Source organism: Propithecus coquereli, unplaced genomic scaffold (assembly GCF_000956105.1).
Source record: "Propithecus coquereli isolate 6110/MARCELLA unplaced genomic scaffold, Pcoq_1.0 Scaffold199, whole genome shotgun sequence".
NCBI lineage: Eukaryota > Metazoa > Chordata > Mammalia > Primates > Indriidae > Propithecus > Propithecus coquereli.
Genome location: NW_012144855.1, coordinates 1,922,660 through 1,942,609, shown reverse-complemented (window position 1 = coordinate 1,942,609; position 19,950 = coordinate 1,922,660). Strand labels below are relative to the sequence as shown.

General features: G+C 35.6%; 1 protein-coding gene across 2 annotated transcripts in view; it reads left to right on the top strand.

The window, feature by feature from the left end:
- Positions 1-19,950, top strand: part of KIAA1324L (KIAA1324-like ortholog) — a 174,342-nt gene that overhangs the window by 115,007 nt on the left and 39,385 nt on the right. For both annotated transcript variants that reach the window (XM_012643503.1, XM_012643504.1), the window contains 6 exons: positions 1,027-1,216; positions 2,488-2,584; positions 3,269-3,370; positions 13,101-13,227; positions 18,082-18,260; positions 19,303-19,468. In XM_012643503.1, coding sequence (XP_012498957.1) covers positions 1,027-1,216; positions 2,488-2,584; positions 3,269-3,370; positions 13,101-13,227; positions 18,082-18,260; positions 19,303-19,468 — 861 coding nt within the window. The remainder of the gene's footprint in view (positions 1-1,026; positions 1,217-2,487; positions 2,585-3,268; positions 3,371-13,100; positions 13,228-18,081; positions 18,261-19,302; positions 19,469-19,950) is intronic.

The window sequence follows — 19,950 nt, the reverse complement described above, 5'->3', positions numbered from 1 at the left end:
TCTTTCCTTTTTTTCATTTCTGTTATTTCCTTTTTCTTTCCCCAGTAATTTCTCTCTGCTGTTTTCCATTATTTCTTCTTGGCTTCAACAATTTCATTTAAACTTAGTAAACATATAGTGCACTTGAATTGTGGCGAGAAGGCCTGTGGGGTAAGAAAAATCAAAAGGTTAGGATTGCTAGCTGCATTAAGAAAGAGAAATCTTTATACTTTTCTTTATGCCTGTCTGTGTACACTCTACATCTAAGACCAATAAAATAGCTTTCCTATTTTCTTTTTACATTTCTTTGTAGAAATTATGGAACAAGTTATAGTTCCTTGTAGTTGGATTGTAGTATATTTAGACATACTGTATTTGAACAGTCTTCCAGTTTTTATAAATTATACCTTCCAACTAACCTCTAAATGATTAAAAAAGTAAACCCTTGTATTCCCTTTAAATTATTTTATAGTTGAACAGATACACATCATTGAATCTAAGAGCAAACGAATAAAGACATTTGTGGTGACCAACTGTTTAGAATTCAGTTGTTGTCCTAGGATTTTGCTGCAATATGGCTTTTATGTTTTCTTCTTCAGCCTTCACGTTACCTTCCTGCCACACATAGGCCCATAGGAGAAGGAAGACCAAGTCTTTTTCTTTGGCATTAAAATTTGCATCAGCAGTTTGCTGGTCTCTTTGTATGCATTGTTATCCCATGAATTGAACATTTCATAGATGACTTTTATTTTTTTAAGTTAGATGGCTTTCATCTAGCACAAATGATGCTTGTAGTGGGAGGAACAGTGCAGCCTCAAATTACTGTATTTGTTATAAGTACAGTAGCTCTCAATACTGGTTGAACGTTGGAATTGCCACGAGACCTTTTAAGAAATGCTGGTGCCTAGGCCTCCCACTAGATCGATTAAATCAGAATCTCTGTGGTGGCGAAAGAGCCACTGCTCTGCTAGAGTCACTAGCTAGCTGAGATTCAGTTTAGAGACTGACATTCAATAAAGCCTCTCCTTTATGACTTTGTTTTCCTAGGGGAAGAAGATGGCTCTCTGCACCAACAACATAACAGACTTTACAGTAAAGGAAATAGTGGCAGGGTCAGATGATTACACAAATTTGGTAGGAGCATTTGTGTGCCAGTCAACTATTATTCCTTCTGAAAGTAAGGGTTTCCGAGCAGCCTTATCATCACAATCTATCATACTGGCAGATACGTTTTTAGGTAAGCTTCATTTGGTTCGTACATGCATGCATACATTTATTCTAAAATTATGGTGCCGATAACTTGCGATTGCATTGGTGTTTCCCATAGATGATTAAGGCCCATAGGTAATTCTAAATCATCACTTTCTAAAATTACTTTAAAAATCCTTACCAGTGGGGTCTATTGATCAATCTCAGTGAGTACAAGACACTTCTGAATTTATGTATTAACTCATGTGTGGTATGCCATTTTCTGACAATCTGTGCCTTTCATCAAATTCTCTAGGAGCTGAAGAGGCAGAATAATTTTAAAAACCAAAACTAAAAATGAAATAAGAACTCATAATCTAAACCTAAATCATAATATATGCCACCAATTTTTATCATCTTTTCTCATACCAAAAGTAAGCTGGTGACAAGTAGCAAAGGTGAAGGTGCCAAGTTTATTCCCCATGTGCCCTTTCTGTCTGTGTGGTCCTGGCAGTATAGGAAAGTTTTAAGAAGCATATAGGTCTCTATTTAGTGATTCTTAGGGATCAAATTCATTATAACCTCTGGGGTGGGGTTTAGGAATCTATAGTTTTAGTAAACTTCATAGGTAATTCTGATGTGCTGCTGTATTTGAGAACCCTATAGACTCCATAGCAAATTAGCTTTAAGTTTCAGCACCAAGGTCAGCTACTGGGCTTGTGTTCACCATGGGAACTCTGTTCCAGAAGCAACGGTTGCTGTTATTGCTTGTGTTTTGGCTCTGCCATCATTTTGCCTTACAAGAGATAGGGGGGAAAAAGCCTTACTTTTCTGCTTATTGGATTAAGCAAAATTTGGGGTTATTTTCTGGAAATTATTACAGTACAAAAATTTTTGCTTTGTCATATATGTCTATATGAATGTGAGTAAAAAGCTAAATTAGCAAAGTAGTGCAGCTCATTTGACGAAATTCACCAGAGGATGAAAATTTTAATGGTAGGTTTGTGAAAAGTTGGAACTAGAAGGAACTTTATAGATCACCTAAATTACTGTGTATATCTTACAGATTTGGGAAATAAGACCCAGAGAGGAGAAATGACTTAAGCAAAATTACGAAGCTAGGAAGTAGAATGTTTTCTGTCTTATTCTGGAGACTTTAGAGAGTTTCTTGTTTTTATCATGAATATACTAATTTAGTACAGTATTTCTGGCAAAATGATAGTCATCAAAGTAAAGCTATTTTTGATTGAGACATACAGAGACTAAATAAACCTAATTTTCCCATATTGCTTAATAGTTTCTTTTCTGAATGCCATCTAGGAGTGACAGTTGAAAGCACATTGCAAAATATAAATATAAAAGAAGATATGTTCCCAGTTCCACCGAGCCAAATACCAGATGTGCATTTCTTTTATAAGTAAGTGAAGATGCCACTTCCCTTGACTATTTTTTTATAAAAAGAAGCTCATATATATATATATATATAAAATATATGTAACTCATATACTCATATACTTATAATTGTATGTATACGATCACATACTGCACTGTGAGTTACGGTGGTGGGAAAGATAGATTATGTCACCTTGGGGTTCCTAGTATGTAGGTTGTTCTTAATAGTAACTGGTTCTTAAATGAGAGACTTGATAAAAAGTGGGAAACATGGAATATTTTGAAAGCCTTATATAGCTTCTCTCATATATATGTATATTTATAGTCTTTTAAATTAGGCAATAAAGAGACTCTACTTCACTGTCTAGGCAGTAATTATTTGTAATTCACACGTTAAAGCATCGGCCTAAGTAGATGTGGCCCCAGTTCCTTTAAAATTTTTTGTAATTATAATAATGATTAAAATTATGACAGTTTTACTAACCACCTTGATGATGGCTTATGACTTTACTTGGGAACATAGTCAACTTTTCATAGGCAGTGAGAGTAAATGAGCTGAGTTTGTATTAAAATTCTAAATTAGTGAACTTTAATACATTTTTCTTTTTTTGTTTGTTCATAGAGCATGAGAACAATTATTCACGTGATATTTTTGTCTTTGTAATCTGTATTATATCTGTTTTTTAAAATATTATTTGCCTTACAATAGGTCTTCCACAACTACAACATCTTGTATTAATGGCCGATCAACTGCTGTGAAAATGAGGTGTAATCCTGCTAAACTCGGAGCGGGAGTGATTTCAGTCCCCAGGTATTCTTATTTCCCTGTGATTATTCCACATCTGTATTTGTCACAAGGAAACAAAACTCTTCAGTGTCTTACTGTTTTAAAACATATTCTCTATGGGTGTAATGCAGAAAGAGAACAAAAGAATCTGTAGGTTTTTGTTGTAGGGATGTGCTGAGCACCTGTTAAGAGGGATAGGTCCTTGTCCAATCTCAATACTTCCCAGCCTTTTAAATGATGTATTCTTGTCCTGTTTGCCTTGAGTGTCTAATTCTCTTGAAAATAATTTAAGCAATATACAATTAATTACATTGCTTGTATACTTTTGTTTATCTTATTGTTTAGCCTCAATTTCTTTGAAAACTGGATTAGAAACTTTCCTAGATTATATTAAATAGTATTGGATCAACAGTTAAGTAGCAGAGTGATCTAGATTAAGTAATCTCATTTCTGAGTCATGGTGTTTTTCTCTGGAAGGGGATGGGGGCCAGGGTAGATAATTCGTATGATCTATTTCCAACTCTCCATTTTTTTTAATTAATGGTGGCAGAATCGCCGAGTAAATCTGACCTGTAGAATACATAATGCAATTCATTTAATACAGATTGGCATTGGGACAATATCTGATTAATATAGTTCATATGTATTTGGAACACTAGGAGAAAATAAGCAATTTCATGGACAGAGAAGAATTGTCAACATAAATATAGATTGCTTTAATGGCATGAGTGACACAGAAATGTCTCCTGATTTTTATTTTTCACACTTATTCATTGTTTAGTATCTAGGTTATTTATTTCTAATCTTTTCAGGGTTAAAGTACCTTTGGACCATAGTTCGATTTGCAGATTTTTCTCCATCAAGCTAGTAAAAGCATATATTTTAAAAAGACAATGATTGACTTAATTTTGTTTTTGATAGTTTCACAGTAACCTTTGAGAAATTTTAAGCTGTCCTGCTTATGTCACATCAGGATTGGAAGTCAGTGGTCTAAGCATTGCTTCAACTATTTGTGTGTCCTAAAAATAATGACAGTGGTTAACACAGTATTTTGGGCTTATTTTTGGGTGTAAAGACACACTGGCATTCACTTCTCACCAACTGCGTTTGTCAGCTTCTCACAGATCTATGACTTAGTTATTCTTTTCACCTATTCAAGGTGAGAGGAGAGTGTGAGCACAGGAGTACATAATAAAAGACAGGAGACACCAGAGAAGGGAGCGGAGGCAGCCTGATGCTCAAGGGCCTCACGTGGTGGAGGACCCCTCTGCCAGCCTCCGGTTAGAGCCAAGGCAGCAAACCACACTCCATGAAAAGGTGTCTTCAGAGATTCCAGCAATAAAGGCATGCGTCCTCCTTTTTTTTTTTTGGACCTAGCAATTAACCTCTCTGGGTCTAATTTCTAGGCATCTACTTGAGTAACTTCTAAAGCCTCCTCCCAGTCTATGACTCAAGGAGATGATGTTACTAAAGACTAGATCTGTCCTTTAGAAAATATATACCTCTAACTCTCCCAATGTGTGTTCTGATGTTTTAATACAATAAAGAGAATAGTCTCTTGGGATTAAATGATGCCACCTAGAAACTGAAATTTTCCTTGTGAGGAGAGGAAAAGTGAAGTTTCTCTTCTGACCTCCAGCAATCTGCTACTTACGAACTTAATTATCTTTGCCAGGGTTTCTCAGCGGAATACCTTAAAGTGTCATTTATTTTAAAAATTAATTTCTGGGCCTTCCCTAAAACCTGTAGAATCTCTGGATGTTGAGCACAGGAATGTTTTTAAAAATACAAGGCAAATTCTGATGCATATTAAAATTTGAGAACCATTTGTATTAACCCACATTTTGAAAATTTGACTTGTTTTTTTCTGAGACAGATTCTCAAACTTTGTTCTGCATTTTAGTTTTCTGAAAAGCTAATTTAAAATGTCACAGTCTGCAGGGTGGAGTCCTTTACTCATATTTTGATAAATTTACTTATGACGTGCATTGAAGTGTGTGGACCACTGCGTAGGGAGCTACTGGACCCCACAGCTTAAATGTGCTAACGTTCCTTTCTTGAATCAATTTCCCATCAAGGCACAAGGGGGAGCTCTGGGATCAGAACATGAGAAACAGAGCTTGTTCCGAAATAATTAGAGTAGTTTTTAGCTGTAGGGCTGAATTAAGATTTCGTACTAGCAGGTGTTAACAGAGCCAGGTTTCTTGGGCTACTTTTGAAGAGGACCTTTTCTTTTCTTTTTTTTTTCTTTTTTGAACTTTAAATCCTCAAGGGGCAGAGAGGGAGATACTAGACCCTTGCCCTGAGAAGCCTCATGTGCTGACCGAGAAGTGTCAGAGTGCGGAACGGATGCCGCCCCCAGGAATTCTCATCTCTTGGCCAAAGATCTTGGCAAACCTGGAAAAGGCAACTTTAACAGTCCTAATGTTGGTTGGGGCTCTATATGTTGGTGTCCTGAGAAAATGTCATAATACTCCAGCCCTGGGAAAATTAGAATGCCTTTTTTTCTCCTCTTCTTTTTAATTTATATAAATTTATGGGGTACAAGAACAATTTTGTTACATGCATAGATTGCATAGCGGTCAAGTCAGGGCTTTTAGGGTATCCCTCACCCAAGTAATGGACATTGTGCCCATTGTAAGTAATTTCTTGTCATCCACCTCCTCCTACCCCCTCACCCATCTGAGTCTCCGTTGTCTATCATTCAGCTCTCTACATCCACGTGGACACATTTTTTAGCACCCACTTATGAGTGAGAACATGCAATATTTGTCTTTGTATGCCTGGCTTGTTAATGACTTCCAGTTCCATCCATGTTTCTGCAAAAGACATTATTTCATTCTTTTTTATGGCTGAATGGTATTCTCCATTGTGTATATATACCACATTTTCTTTATTCTGTCATCATTGATGGACACTTAGATTGATTCTATATATTTGCTATCATATTGTGAATGGTGCTGTGATAAACATGTGAGTGCAGGTATTTTTTTGATATATTGATTTCTTTTCCTTTGGGTAGATGCCCAGTAGTGGGATTGCTGGATTGAATGGTAGGTCTATTTTTAGTTCTTTGCGGACTCTCCATACTGTTTTCCATAGAGGGTGTACCAATTTACATTCCCACTAGAAAAATGAGAATGCCTTAACAGAAATTGAATAGGGCAGGAAAAAGGGGGAAATATGTGTTCTTTGTGTATTGCCTGAGAAATTAGAGGGATAAGCAAATTATCTGTCTGCCTACTCATCTGCAATTGGAAATTCCAGCCTGTCTATTTGGTCTGGCAAATGTAATTGGTTTCTAATTCCATAAAGTGTCTGGAGGGTGTGAGACATTTTAGATAAAAACAGCACAGTGTTTGTGGCAGATGGAATCTAAGAGCTGGAGTGGACCTTTGAGATTTTCTAGTGCAGTTTGCACCTTGGGAAGAGAATAAACTGCTAACACAATAGACTGTTGATATCCCTAAATAGATGCCCCATTAGCTGCTGCCTAAAAGGCTTCCCAAACCGTTAATTATAATCTTAGGTGGAGAGAGGAACTTAAGGCTCTTCTTTCATTAGGAAGAATTTAGACCTAAGCATGTGCCCAAAGGGCTCTTTCAAAAACAGAGAAATTTCTGTTAGTTAATAGAATACAAAAAGACCTTATTAGAAAGCAGGCAAATGGAACCATTTTTACTCTGATAATAGAGATGCCCTAGCACCTATGAGATCTTTGCGTCAAACCCATTTACTTTACAGAGTAGGGAACACTGACACCCCAGGTTTTGTAGCCATAGAGGGGCACAATCAAGATGGAATAATTTCCTGACTGTATCTATTGTTCTTTTCATGCCGTCGTTCTTTCATCTTGACGTTTTTTCTCTTTGATTCCTCATGGGCAGGGATTTTCTAAGAATCACACTAAAAGCAAATATCACATTTATCCTGGAGGAGAACTCAACTGATCTATAAGTTATTGGCGCCTTATTTTAAATGAAGCATCTTTCCTCAAACAGGGTCTTTATTAATGTTATGAGTTATAGGAAAATCATGATCTCTCTCTCTCTCTCTCTCTCTCTCTCTCTTTCTCAACTTATGACGATATTTAACTGCTTGGACAGTTTATAAATCAGTCTAAAATTGTTTTGCCAAAGCCTCCTTCAAATTCATCTTCATTATCAGTGTAGCCTCTGGGAATACTGTATCTCACAATAGGGATGCTTCACAGTTCTATTCTGATAATATTCAGTGGTCAAACACTCCAGGGGTTTATTCCAGAGACTCCAATGTAGAGTCTCTATCAAAGTCATCCAATCTGTGGATACTAATGTAGTATTTTCTCTGGTGTTTTGGGAAGGACTGTTAAAGCCAAGAAGTCTCTCCGTTTTAAGTTCTTAAGAACTAGAGAATGATGACTGGTTAAGTAAGTCCCTTGTTTTCTTTTTCCTCTGAACCATTTATAGACAGATAATAGATATCTAAATGTGTACAAGTTAAAAAGGCAACTGAATGCAAAAGATTAAAACCAAATATGTTCTTAGAACATTAAAAAGTAAGGAGGTATATAAAAACATTACAAGCATAAGTGAAAACAACTAAAAGCCATTATGATCAAGAAATGGAAAATTTCTAAAACAGAATTGCTAAAATTATATAATTTAAACACTAATAAGTAATCTTTGTAATATAAAAATCATAAAATATTCATAAAATTTTAGGATCAATTTTGAAATAAGGATGATAAAACTTAGTTTTTTAAAAAAAGAAACTAGGGAGTGTCAGTTAATTTAGTTTGCCTAGGTCTTGATCTGATGCTGGGTTTGGTAATTAACTCCAGACAGAATCTTTAGAAAGGGAGGTTTTTTGCAGGAGATTGGTAGAATTTTATAACCCTTGATCTAAGAGCTGTGGGTAAAAAAATCGTGTGTTTAAACTTGGTCTTCTATGATCTAAATGTTTGTATCTCCCTAAATTTATATATTGAAATATCATCAATTAATACTGATACCAAGGTGATGGTATTAGAAGGTGGTACCTTTGGGAGGTGATTGATTAGGTCATGATGGCTCTGCCTACATGAATGGGATTATTACCCTTATAAAAGAGACTCCAGAGAGCTAGCTAACCCCTTCCACCATGTGAACATGCAGCAAGAAAGTGGTATCTTTGAAGCAGAGAGCAAGTCCTCACCAGACATTGAATCTGCTGACATCTTGACTTTGGACTTCCCAGCCTCTAGAACTGTAAGAACTAAATTTCTGTTATTTATAAGCTACCTACGTTAATATATTTTGTTATAGGACCCTGAATGGACTAAGACACAGTTATAAGCAATTTATATGTTAACAAAATTGAAGCAAGATGCAATAGTGTTTTATGGACAATACGCAAGAGGGGACAAGACATCCTTAGCAGAGAAAGGCTGAGTTTTCTGAGATGCCAAAGCTGAGAGGAATCATGAGCAGCATCACCAATGCCAGTCTGAATACCCCACCTAGGAGAGCTGCAAGAAACCCTCCAAAGCACCATATGAAAGAAACTCAGCAACAATAGTTTATCCCAAAGGATAGCTCAACTGACAAATGTTCTAGGCACACAAGACCATGACCTTTACCACCAGTTTCCTGAGACAAAAATCCAGAAGGGTCAGAAACATATTGACAATGTAGATAAGTTTGTTTTAACTTTTGTATTTTAAATGAAGTTTTGGCATAACAAATTTATACTGACTTACAAAGTATGAAAACGGTTAGTAATAAGTTGAGTATTAGGTCATAATAGTTCATAAGAAGATTATTCTCCATGAATTCATGATAGGAACCCAGTCATCCTGCTTTAGGAAAGTTGATTTATTTAAAAGATGACACCAATAGTTCATCACTTTGTCCAGTTGTCCTCCAGGAAAGGTATCCCATTTTAGAATCCAGGAACTAACTTCCTAAAAAAAGCTTAATCTGACTTCTTACATATTGCCAGTACCATCCTGATTCATAAGGTAATCCCAAAAGTAAAGTAAAGAAACTGGAAAGTCTATTCCTCATTTACCAATAAAACCAAATCAAGGTCTACCTGCTCGTCTTTTGAATCAGTGTTTTCTCTGCCTAGAACTCACAGCACATCTAGCAATCTTGTAGGATCTTAGCCTTGCGTGCCCCAGCTATTCAGGACCATGTACTGCCTCTTTATACATTTACTAACTGGTTTCTCTGGTGATCACATACATCAAAAGTTATAAAAGGAGCACCGTTAGTGGTACCTCTGCATTCCAGCTTTGAAGAGCTGGGAGGAGGTGGGAGGGCAGGTAGTCAAAGGAAAAATTATTTCAAATATTTGGGAATAAAGCATTTATTTTTTACTGTTTGCTTTTTTGTTCTTGGTAGAAGAAAGTATTTTTTTCTCTTGTGCTTTTTTCCTATTTTCATTCTATAAGTGAGCACTATTGAAATTATTACTGTGGTATACATCCGTGTCATTTCACAGAGAAAGCCTGATCTAAACTGCAAAACTGAGGGTTATAACAAAGGATTAAATTTGGGTATTCTGCATTTTAAATGACTCATTGGGTTAAAAGAATTAAAGAATTGATTCTAAATTAAACTACTTCTAACTTAAGAGTATCTTTTAAAAAGTGAAGTCTACTAAAGAAAGGCACTGAATCCTTTTACTGTTTTGACACCTAATGGCAGCTTTATAAATTACGTAAGTGTCTTGATTTTTTTGTTGTTGTTGCAGGTTCAATGGTTCTATCAGTTCTTTAGAAAGTCATGTGCATTGCTAATCGTCTTTTATATTTTTGCAGTGCTCTGAACTTTCCAAAATTGCTCTGTTGTTTTATCTATTATAACCAACCTGGGAAGGCAGTATAGCAGACATTCGATTTTGACAAATTACAAAATGAGGCAGGGGAAAGGAGGAATTGAGTCATTTGTGGCAAAACACACAACCATTTGAAAGGCCAGTTAGAATTGTAACCTGAGTCTTCTCTTTAGAAGTTTTTGCAACTTTCATTAATTTTCTTTTTTTTATTTTTCAGTTTTTGAGTTCTTATTTTCTCAAACTTTAACAGACTTACTCTTCTATTTTCCCATGATAAGTAGTTTGTTCCCACCCCCCAAATAACTTCTCTGTGTTAGAAAGATAAAGAAGAAAATAATATGGGGAATAGAGATTTGAAATGGAGAGCATATTGGTAGTTTTTGCTAAATGATTAGATAAACAGAATTATTTTTAAAGTAGCACATCATTGTTATGCAAAAAATAGTGTTCCTGAAGAATTTTTCCCATTGGTTACTCAATTTTTAAAAAAACAATTTTGAGTTGCCTTTACTGATATAGAAGGTGGAAAGTAGGGATAATATTTTACGTGGTATGGTTTCCATTTATCGTACTTGCCTTTTTTAAATCTTTGTTTCTTAGTCTGAATATATCCATTACTCCCTTTTTACCAACAGTGAAATTAAGGCAGATAAGAGTTAAGCTATTTTTCTAAAAATCACTATTCGCCATGGTTCTTAGCTCTGATAAGTAACACTGAGACTCTGTTACAATACGTTATAAAGAACATTGCTTTCCTTCACATCCTACCATGTCTGCTTAGTCTACAGCACACAGACATTTTGGAAAAATGCAGTTAATTTTTAGACACATAGATTTTTTTTTAATGCTCATATTGTAGGGTTTCTTAGGCTATATTTAGTTAACTAAGAGTAAGAAATTTTACTTTGCTGGTAGACTGAAAATTGTAATTTGGTGCCACGTATCATTAGAAAGGCATTTGAAGTTAAAACTTAAAAGCAGTCCTTTTCTGATTCTCATTATTTTGTGTCCTTTTGCTATTAGGTGTTTCAGGACGCCTGTACTCAGCACCAGCTGAGATCTGAAGGAGGTTTTCAGGCAAAGCCTATATTTACATGGTTGGACTTAAGGGAGCTTAAAGTATAGTAGACAAATTAAGAGAACAGTATTCCCCTAGTTTTAATGAATTCATGAACAGAACAGCCATTTTTACTAGAACCTTTCCAAATAGCTTCTGGCTTTGATCAGTAAGGATTCTGTACACAGTAGCAGCAGGTTCATTTTTCAGCCATGCTGTGTTTTCTGTTCCTAAAATGAAAGAGGCAAGTTGATGTAATGGGTCCACCTCTCAAAAAGCAGAATTTCAAAAAGTCTCCATCCAAGTCCTGCCTTGTCCCTGTGTGTAAGCCCCATCCATCATCTGCAGAGTGGTGAAGGTAACTGCCTCTTGAAATTATCATTAGGCCAAGGGAACCTAGGAGTGTAAAATCATTTGCATCGCTGAGTTGTGTGTTGACCTAATGGTTGGTTGGCATCTCAGATCATCAGGCGTTGGATTTTCTTGGGGAGCGCACAACCTGGATCCTTTGCGGGTACAGGTTGCAGTGGGGTTTGTGCTCCTGTGATGATCTGATACCACAGCTGATCTGACCGGGGATGGGGGGTCGGGTTAGGGCAATGGGGAGTGGCTGTGTGTGCAGGTGGGGCTTCACTCGCTCACTGCCCCCTCCTGCTATGTGGCTGGGTTTCTGGTGGGCTGCAGACCAGGGGTTGGGGACTGCAGCCCTGAAGCATCTTGCCTAAGTTCATTACCTTAGACAGAAATTGCAACCTTCTTAACATGTGAGACCTTCCCTGCCTGTATGCTCAGCACTCACTGCCTTGCTCCTGAAGCTCCAGCAGCAATGACTTACGTGTAATTTCTTACTGATTCATCGTACTCTCTCATCCCTCTGGCAGGAATTCCTTTGCTTTCTTCACTTTTATTCTGGCTAACTTTTATTGAACATTCAAGACTCAGCTTAAACATCATTTCCACCAAGAAGCCTTTCCAGAGCTAATTGTCATTATCTGTATTTGTCTCTCTTTAAAAACTTTGTAAACAGCTTTGTAGAAATTTGTTTCACATACCATATAATTTATCCCTGTAAAGAATACAATTCAGTGGTTTTTAGTATATTCACAGATATGTGCAACCACCATCATAGTCAATTTTAGAACATTTTTATCACCTCGAAAAGAAATCTCATATCCTTTAGTTATCACCTCCCTGTGCCCTAGCTCCTTTCTCAGCCCTAAGCAACTACTAATTTACTCTCTGTCTCTACAGATTTCCCTATTCGGGACTTTCATAAGAATAGGATAATATGTTGAATTTTGTGACTTGTTTCTTTCGCTTAGTATAATATTTTTAAGGTTCATCCAAGTTGTGGCATGTATTGGTACTGCATTTCCTTCTATGGTGGAATACTATTGCATCGTACAGATATGCTACATTTTGTTCATCCATTCATCTGTTCATAAACTGGTTATTCCCACCTTTTGGTTATTATGATTCATGCTGCTTTGCATTCATTTACAAGTTCTTGTGTGGATGTATGTTTTTATTTTATACCTAGGACTGAACTTGCTGGATTATATGGTATTCTATATTTAATGTCTAAGGAACTGCTAGAGTACTGTTCCAAAGCAGCTGCACCATTTTACAGTCTTATTAACAGTATATGAGTATTCCAATTTCTCACATCCTCACAACACTTGTGATTATCTGTTTTTTTGATTCTAGGCACCCAAATAAGTGCAAAATATTATCTCATTGTGCTTTTGTCTCTTTTAGATTTTTTTCCACTTGGGTTTCCTCAGCATCCACACAGTGCTCCCCAGAATGTGACAGGAACCTAAATGTTGATTGGCTTGAATGTGTTACAGAAGCTGTCATTTTTGTTTGTTTTTGTTTGTTTGTTTTTTGTTTCAGCAAGTGCCCAGCAGGTACTTGTGATGGGTGTGCATTCTATTTCCTGTGGGAGAGTGCTGAAGCTTGCCCTCTGTGCACGGAGCATGACTTCCATGAGATCGAGGGAGCCTGCAAGAGAGGATTTCAGGTAAGGACTAAATCCATCTAAGCAGAACTGTGTCACTGAAAATACAATTGGTTAGTCTGGCATCATATCAGAAATTCAGGTTCAGAAGCATGGCTAAAGCTTATAGTTAACTTAATGTGACATTAATATATATTTAAAATCAAGTTTGTTTGCTCAACTCCCAAATGCTGGGGTACCTGCAGATATACACCGGACTTGAGGAAAATGAATCATTGCAAGGGAGACATAGGCTATGGATATTTACCTGGCTGATAAAGGAATGATATCATTAAACCAACATGTAATTTATATAATGCAGGCAGGAATAATTAAGATGAGGATGATATAAGTGACTCGCCACAAGAAGCACGTCAAAAACTAAAGTGCATACATATAAAAACAAGCTTCTACTCTCCATATTTTCTTTGAAATCATTTGTTTGCTTATTTGCTATTTGTTTTCTTAAATAAAATTGGATTCTACCCTAATATACTTTTTGTTTCCTTTTTACATTTAATATATCATTAAAAATTTCCCTTCTCATTAAATTTTTTGAAACACGATTTTTTGTTATTGACAAATATTCCGTTATTTATATAATTTTGGATTTAATAATTTTCCTGTTAGACGCTTGAGGAAAAAAATGAAAAACAATCTTTTTGTAAATAACTTTGTAATGAACATCTTTGTTAGAAATTTGATTATTTCCTTAGGGTTTATTACCAGAAAAAAGTTAATTGGATCCAAGGAGATGGAAATTTTTAAGATTCTTGGTATATATCACCAAATTTCTTTGGTTATATCAATTTTCACTTTTGTCAGTTGTGTTTGGGAGAGGCTCCTTCACTACACCAGCTTCGAGTAGCATTATATGGAAAAAACCCAACTTAATCTCCTTAAAAACTGCTTGTAGGCCGGGCGTGGTGGCTCACACCTGTAATCCTAGCACTCTGGGAGGCCGAGGCGGGTGGATTGCTCAAAATCGGGAGTTCGAGACCAGCCTAAGCAAGAGCGAGACCCCGTCTCCACTAAAAAATAGAAAGAAATGATCTGGACAACTAAAAATATATATATGGAAAAAATTAGCCGGGCATGGTGGCACATGCCTGTAGTCCCAGCTACTCGGGAGGCTGAGACAGTAGGATCGCTTGAGCCCAGGAATTTGAGGTTGCTGTGAGCTAGGCTGATGCCATGGCACTCTAGCCCAGGCAACAGAGTGAGATTCTATCTCAAAAAAAAAAAAAAAAACAAAAAGAAACTACTTGTGTCCCACCTCACAATCCCCAAGTTCCATTGAAATGGTAGTAAAGAAGTGCAGAGGAAAGTAAATCAAGACCAGTGCTGGAAACCCTAGTGGAAAGTGGGTCTCAGAGGACCAGAGATTTAGATGGGATGTCTGCAAGCTAGAAGGTAGATGGGATAGGACTGATCGGCAGGTCAGCATGGAGAGGGGAACATGCTAGAACACCCACTGACTAAGGGGATCAGAGAGGGGGAGCTTTTTTTGCCCAGGAAAGTCTTGAAGAACATGTAGTTAGCAGGTGGGAGGTCAGGAATGTGAGAGAGATGGAATCAGAATGCCTCCACCCAATCCCATGCATTCAGAGTATTTGGCAGCAATTGTGTTCAACTTACGCCTAGGAAAAAAAATACAGAGAACTGTTTTCTAAGTGAATGTTTTTCAAACTTTAATGACAGTGAACTTGTAGTAAGAGATATATCGTATATCCAACCCAGTACACAGTCACAAATTAGACACCCAGAGATATGCCTAAAAGTGAAATGCAATTCCATGGAACAATACTTTTTTTCATATTTTATGATGAAGTACTAGCATCAAGTTAATTATATTCTTATTAATCATTTAATACAAAATAGGAAAAATCCCCAAATAGACAACACTAAACAAAAGTTAGGATATGTGTTATTAATTTGTCAAATGTGCTTACCTGCAGATGGCTTATTTGAGTTCAGATCACCCAGGAATTGTGCGGCTCACTCAGTGAACTGTTGAGACAGTTTCTTTTTAACATTTTTAAGTGGGTCATGGATGAAAATTCCAGGTTCACAAAAATGGTTTCTTGTTAATCCTCATAATAATAATGATACTTTTTCTGCTTCAGAAATTGAAATTGTTTTTCTTTATTCTAAAATTATGATATATCTTATAATTGTTGGTTAAAATAAATGAAAAACTAAACTGTATCCCCTTCTTTGGCCACTACATTTAACTCAAAGGTTTTGAAAAGCTTCATGATCTTTTATCCAAACATTCTTTAATATTCGATATTTCTCTTCTGGAAGGTAATGATGAGATGTCGAAGACACTGAGGTTGTAACAGTTTCTCTAATTTTATTTCATTCTAACTGTCTTCATTGATAAGGTTCTCTTCAACTTATTACAAGAATATTGAGAATAGGTAGTTGCTAGGTGATTCTTCTTAAGTATTTGCTTTTGCCTTTAAGAATAATATCTTTTGGATTTTTGATGTGCTTGACATGTTGGAATTTATAATTCCACAATTATAAATTTAATTTGAGAAATACCAGAAGAAGTTAAATATATCCTTCTGTTATACTTAGATATCAATTTTGAAAATGTTTGCCAAAGGATATTGAGCTTCAATTAGAAAAATATGAATGTCATTCCTGAGTTCATATACCTTATTTAGCATATTCCATGGCAACTGCAAAGGGGTATGATGCAGTAAGTGGGATGGCCACCTCCAATCTCTGAATAAAATATTTCAAATGAGCTTCATATACAAATAACAACTTTTGCTGTGTTTTCCATTATATCAATGAAAAAATGTGGATATTTTTGGATGCCAAAGATTAATGATAGGAAAAATAGTTATTACAAAATATTGCAATGGTATTTTAAAAATTTTAAATCATCCCACAGTGTTTCAGCACCATTTTTCTGCACCACTCTATATAATTTTTCACTGTATATTGACTGATGATGCACTTTCCAAATTCTGTAAATATATCTACTACAGATGCATATGAAGTTAAATTTACACAGTACAACAAGCCTGCCACATATAGCTCACGTAAACAAAAAGAGCTACACAACTTGGGATAAAAGTGCTCTTATCAAATTGGAGCATTACTTATGAATGTCATGCAGTGGTAAAGATTTGAAGAGATACTGTGTTATCACCGAGAGGAATGTTTTTCCATTTATCATCAAATTGATCTTACCCTGTTTACAAAATATTCCTACATGCTGAAAGAATACATTTTTCAGCTGCAGTGTCAGCCATATTCTGTTTTCCAATGATATGTGATTGAATGAAGGAATAATGCTTTCTAATTAATAGTTATATAATTACTGAGAGATTTTGCCAATAGCTGGATTTTTTTCTTTGTCAATATTTGAGGAGCTTATTGAAAAGTTAGGTATCCTGGGTTTGTAAGTATCTTTTTAATTTTGAAGTTTTAAGATTTTGTTTGTAAGACTGTCAGTCCTCACTAGAGCTTGCCATTTTTGTTGGATGTTGCACATTTGATAAAGCCACATAAACTCTGGCACAGTATTTTTTTCTTGTTAGAATGCTCTTCAAATGAAGTCAACGTTTGCCAACTAGAGTTTACATTTTTCTCTGCATTGTCATTATTTATGCTTCGAGATGAGGCAGTTGAATTTGAACATGTCTCAGCGTTTCTTACCTCATCATTTTTATAAAAATAATGTGACCCATGTTAAAAGTAATTTGTTTGCACTAAGTTTCATGAAAATGTTACAAATGTCATATACTAACAAAAAAATTTGGTCACTAATATCCTTTCTAAAAAACATGCTGAAAGTTCCTATCCAAAACTTGACTGAAACTTTTCCTCAAAGTAAGTAAGATTCTCCTGCATATCAGTTCACGACTAACTGCAAAAATATGTTTATGTATGTAAAATATAAAATTAAACATTATGGTGTTATCCTTCTGTTAGGGTGTTGATAAAAGTGACACATTACAAGGTAAATGCCTTGTGTCACTTAATGTCAATGGACATAATTATGCAAATTGCTATTGGTCACTGTATATGTTGAAATATATAAGAAACCATGTACTGAATTCTGATTTTCTTTTTTAATCTGCCTTATCTAATCTATTTATTAAAAAAATTTCTGGTTGAGACTCAATATATTGATTTTTTTTTTTATTCACTAGATAGTTGTAACTTGCAGTTTGAAAAGCATTGCCTTAAAGTGATTGAGTCATCTATTTTGGGAGGACCAGAGCACCTGGTGTGGGTGGTGATGACCCGGAATAATGCCTTCCTCGTTTTGGCATAGGGAAAAAGAGTGCAGTCCATGTGCCCACCCCACATGTCACCCAAGTCTGCCAGCCATGGTGCCATCAATATGTCCTCGGTCCAGGGTGTGCTCTTCTGCTCAAAGTAGACGCTCGTTGGGAAAATGGGCCTACATGATGGGTGGGTGCAACCCATACCCATTAATTATATTAAATAACCTAAGCTTATATTCAAAAACATGACTGAGGAGTCAGGGATCATCAAAATTTAAGGAATATAACGCAAAACATGTGTCCAGATGGAGTGATTTTTTTTTGTTCAGCCTCCTCAGCATGTAGCAAGCCCTTCTGATGTGACAATCCATGTCTTTATTTGGTTTTCACATTTTTACCCATTATTTCCTTATTCACTCACTTCTGTATCTTTTTCCATTTCCGGAGATTCTATTAAATGAATGCTGAATAATCCTGTGTGTCTGTTATACTATGAGTAAAGGGTTATCAAAACCCTTTCTTCTTCTAGATGAGAAATTGACCTTGTAACAAATCTAGCTTTCACAATTGAATCTGAATCTCATTTCTCATATTGTATGTGGTTTTATTTATTTATTTAAAAAAGGAAACCTTATATGTATGGAATGAACCTAAGTGGTGCATTAAAGGAATTTCTTTGCCTGAGAAAAAGTTGTCAACCTGTGAAACAGTTGACTTTTGGCTGAAAGTGGGAGCAGGTGTGGGAGCTTTCACGGCTGTTTTGCTGGTGGCTCTGACTTGCTACTTCTGGAAAAAGAATCAAAAGTAAGTACCCTCATTGGAATGATCCTGTAAGAACTGGAGGGTCTGTTTTATTGTGAAAATTTTAGACTTAACCATTTTATCCCATAAATAGATTGTCTTAGGGAAACAAGAAATTTCTCCTTATGAAGGAATTGCAGGAAAGGACTTTGAGAATGCAAGCAGAAGAAATGATGGTTATTCTGATAATAAAAAGATTACAGAACATTAGAGATCATTGAATTAGAACCATTTATTATAAAACAAAGAAAACTGGAGGCTCCATGTTACTCAGGTAGATGGTAGTAGAGCTGAGATTGCCAGACAGATTTTCTCTGTATCTATTTTTCTTTTTATGACAATGCTGTCTTCTTGTTTCACCTTTTATTTTTTAATTTCTTGTGGGCAGACATTTGCAAAGAAATAGACTAAGTATAATGCCAAATATCACATTTATTTGCTCCAGGTCTCCAAGAATCTGCAATTGAGTATTGAGCCTAACATCGGAGTGTATATTGATCTGTTACATGATTTGAATTTTTGACAATGATTTAAATCTTAGTTGGACTGTGGAGGTTCTATATAGCAATATCTAGGCACAATTGTAGTATCTGGGGTGGTAGTATAAAGGAATAAGTGATATAGAGGCTGTAAAGACCAAATCGCTTGCCTGTTTGATATTCTCTTCCTTATGAACTAAACTTTGGAAAACGTGATGTGAATTGGCTTCCAAATATTCATAAATTAAGAAAATGCATTCAGATCTCAAAGTTTTTTTTTCTCCCCAAAAGTACTTCATAATTGGACAATTCAGTCAATATAAAGTAAGTGGTAGAATTAACTGTACTAAACTGATTCTCTGATATCTGGGGAATATTTGTATGTAAATGATAGATAAATGGGAACATATATTGCTATGGCTCTAGGTGAGGGAAATTTGTTGGTGGAGTAACAAGACAATTTAATGAGCTGGCATATGACCACCTAAAATAAGAATTAATTTATATAAAAATAAATGGACATTTATCTATTTACTTATTTGTTTATTTTATCTACCACTACTTAGACTGGAGTACAAATATTCCAAGTTAGTAATGACAACTAACTCAAAAGAGTGTGAACTCCCAGCTGCAGACAGTTGTGCTATCATGGAAGGAGAAGATAATGAAGAGGAAGTTGTATATTCCAATAAACAGTCACTGCTAGGAAAACTCAAATCCTTGGCAACAAAGGTGAGAGCAGAATTTTAACCTGGTATTACTGGGCATTTATAATAGGGGCCATATTAACCTAATGGTAGCATTCATGCAAGCTCTGTTATTCAGTATGTTTCTATCTCAGTGAGTATTTATCCAACAGAAATACTCCTAGAAGTACATGATGTAAATACAAGAATATTCACTGCAGCATGGTTTTTGCTAGTTAACAAAGTAGAATCAACCTTAAGTACCATGAATAAAGACTTGGATGAGAAGTTTTCATATATAAAAGTAATGGAATACTATGCAACTCTACAGCTGTTAAAGACTGAGATATCTATGTGTACTGATAAGTCAGTAAGTCTAAGATACTGTGAAAACAACAAATAGACTATCATATTTCTATTAAATATATATTTATGTTATTTAGTATTTGCATAGCAAACTTAATAGTAGCTGCTTTTTGTGAATAGGGAATTAATAAGAGTGTTTGGTCTTTGAAAGTAATACATTTT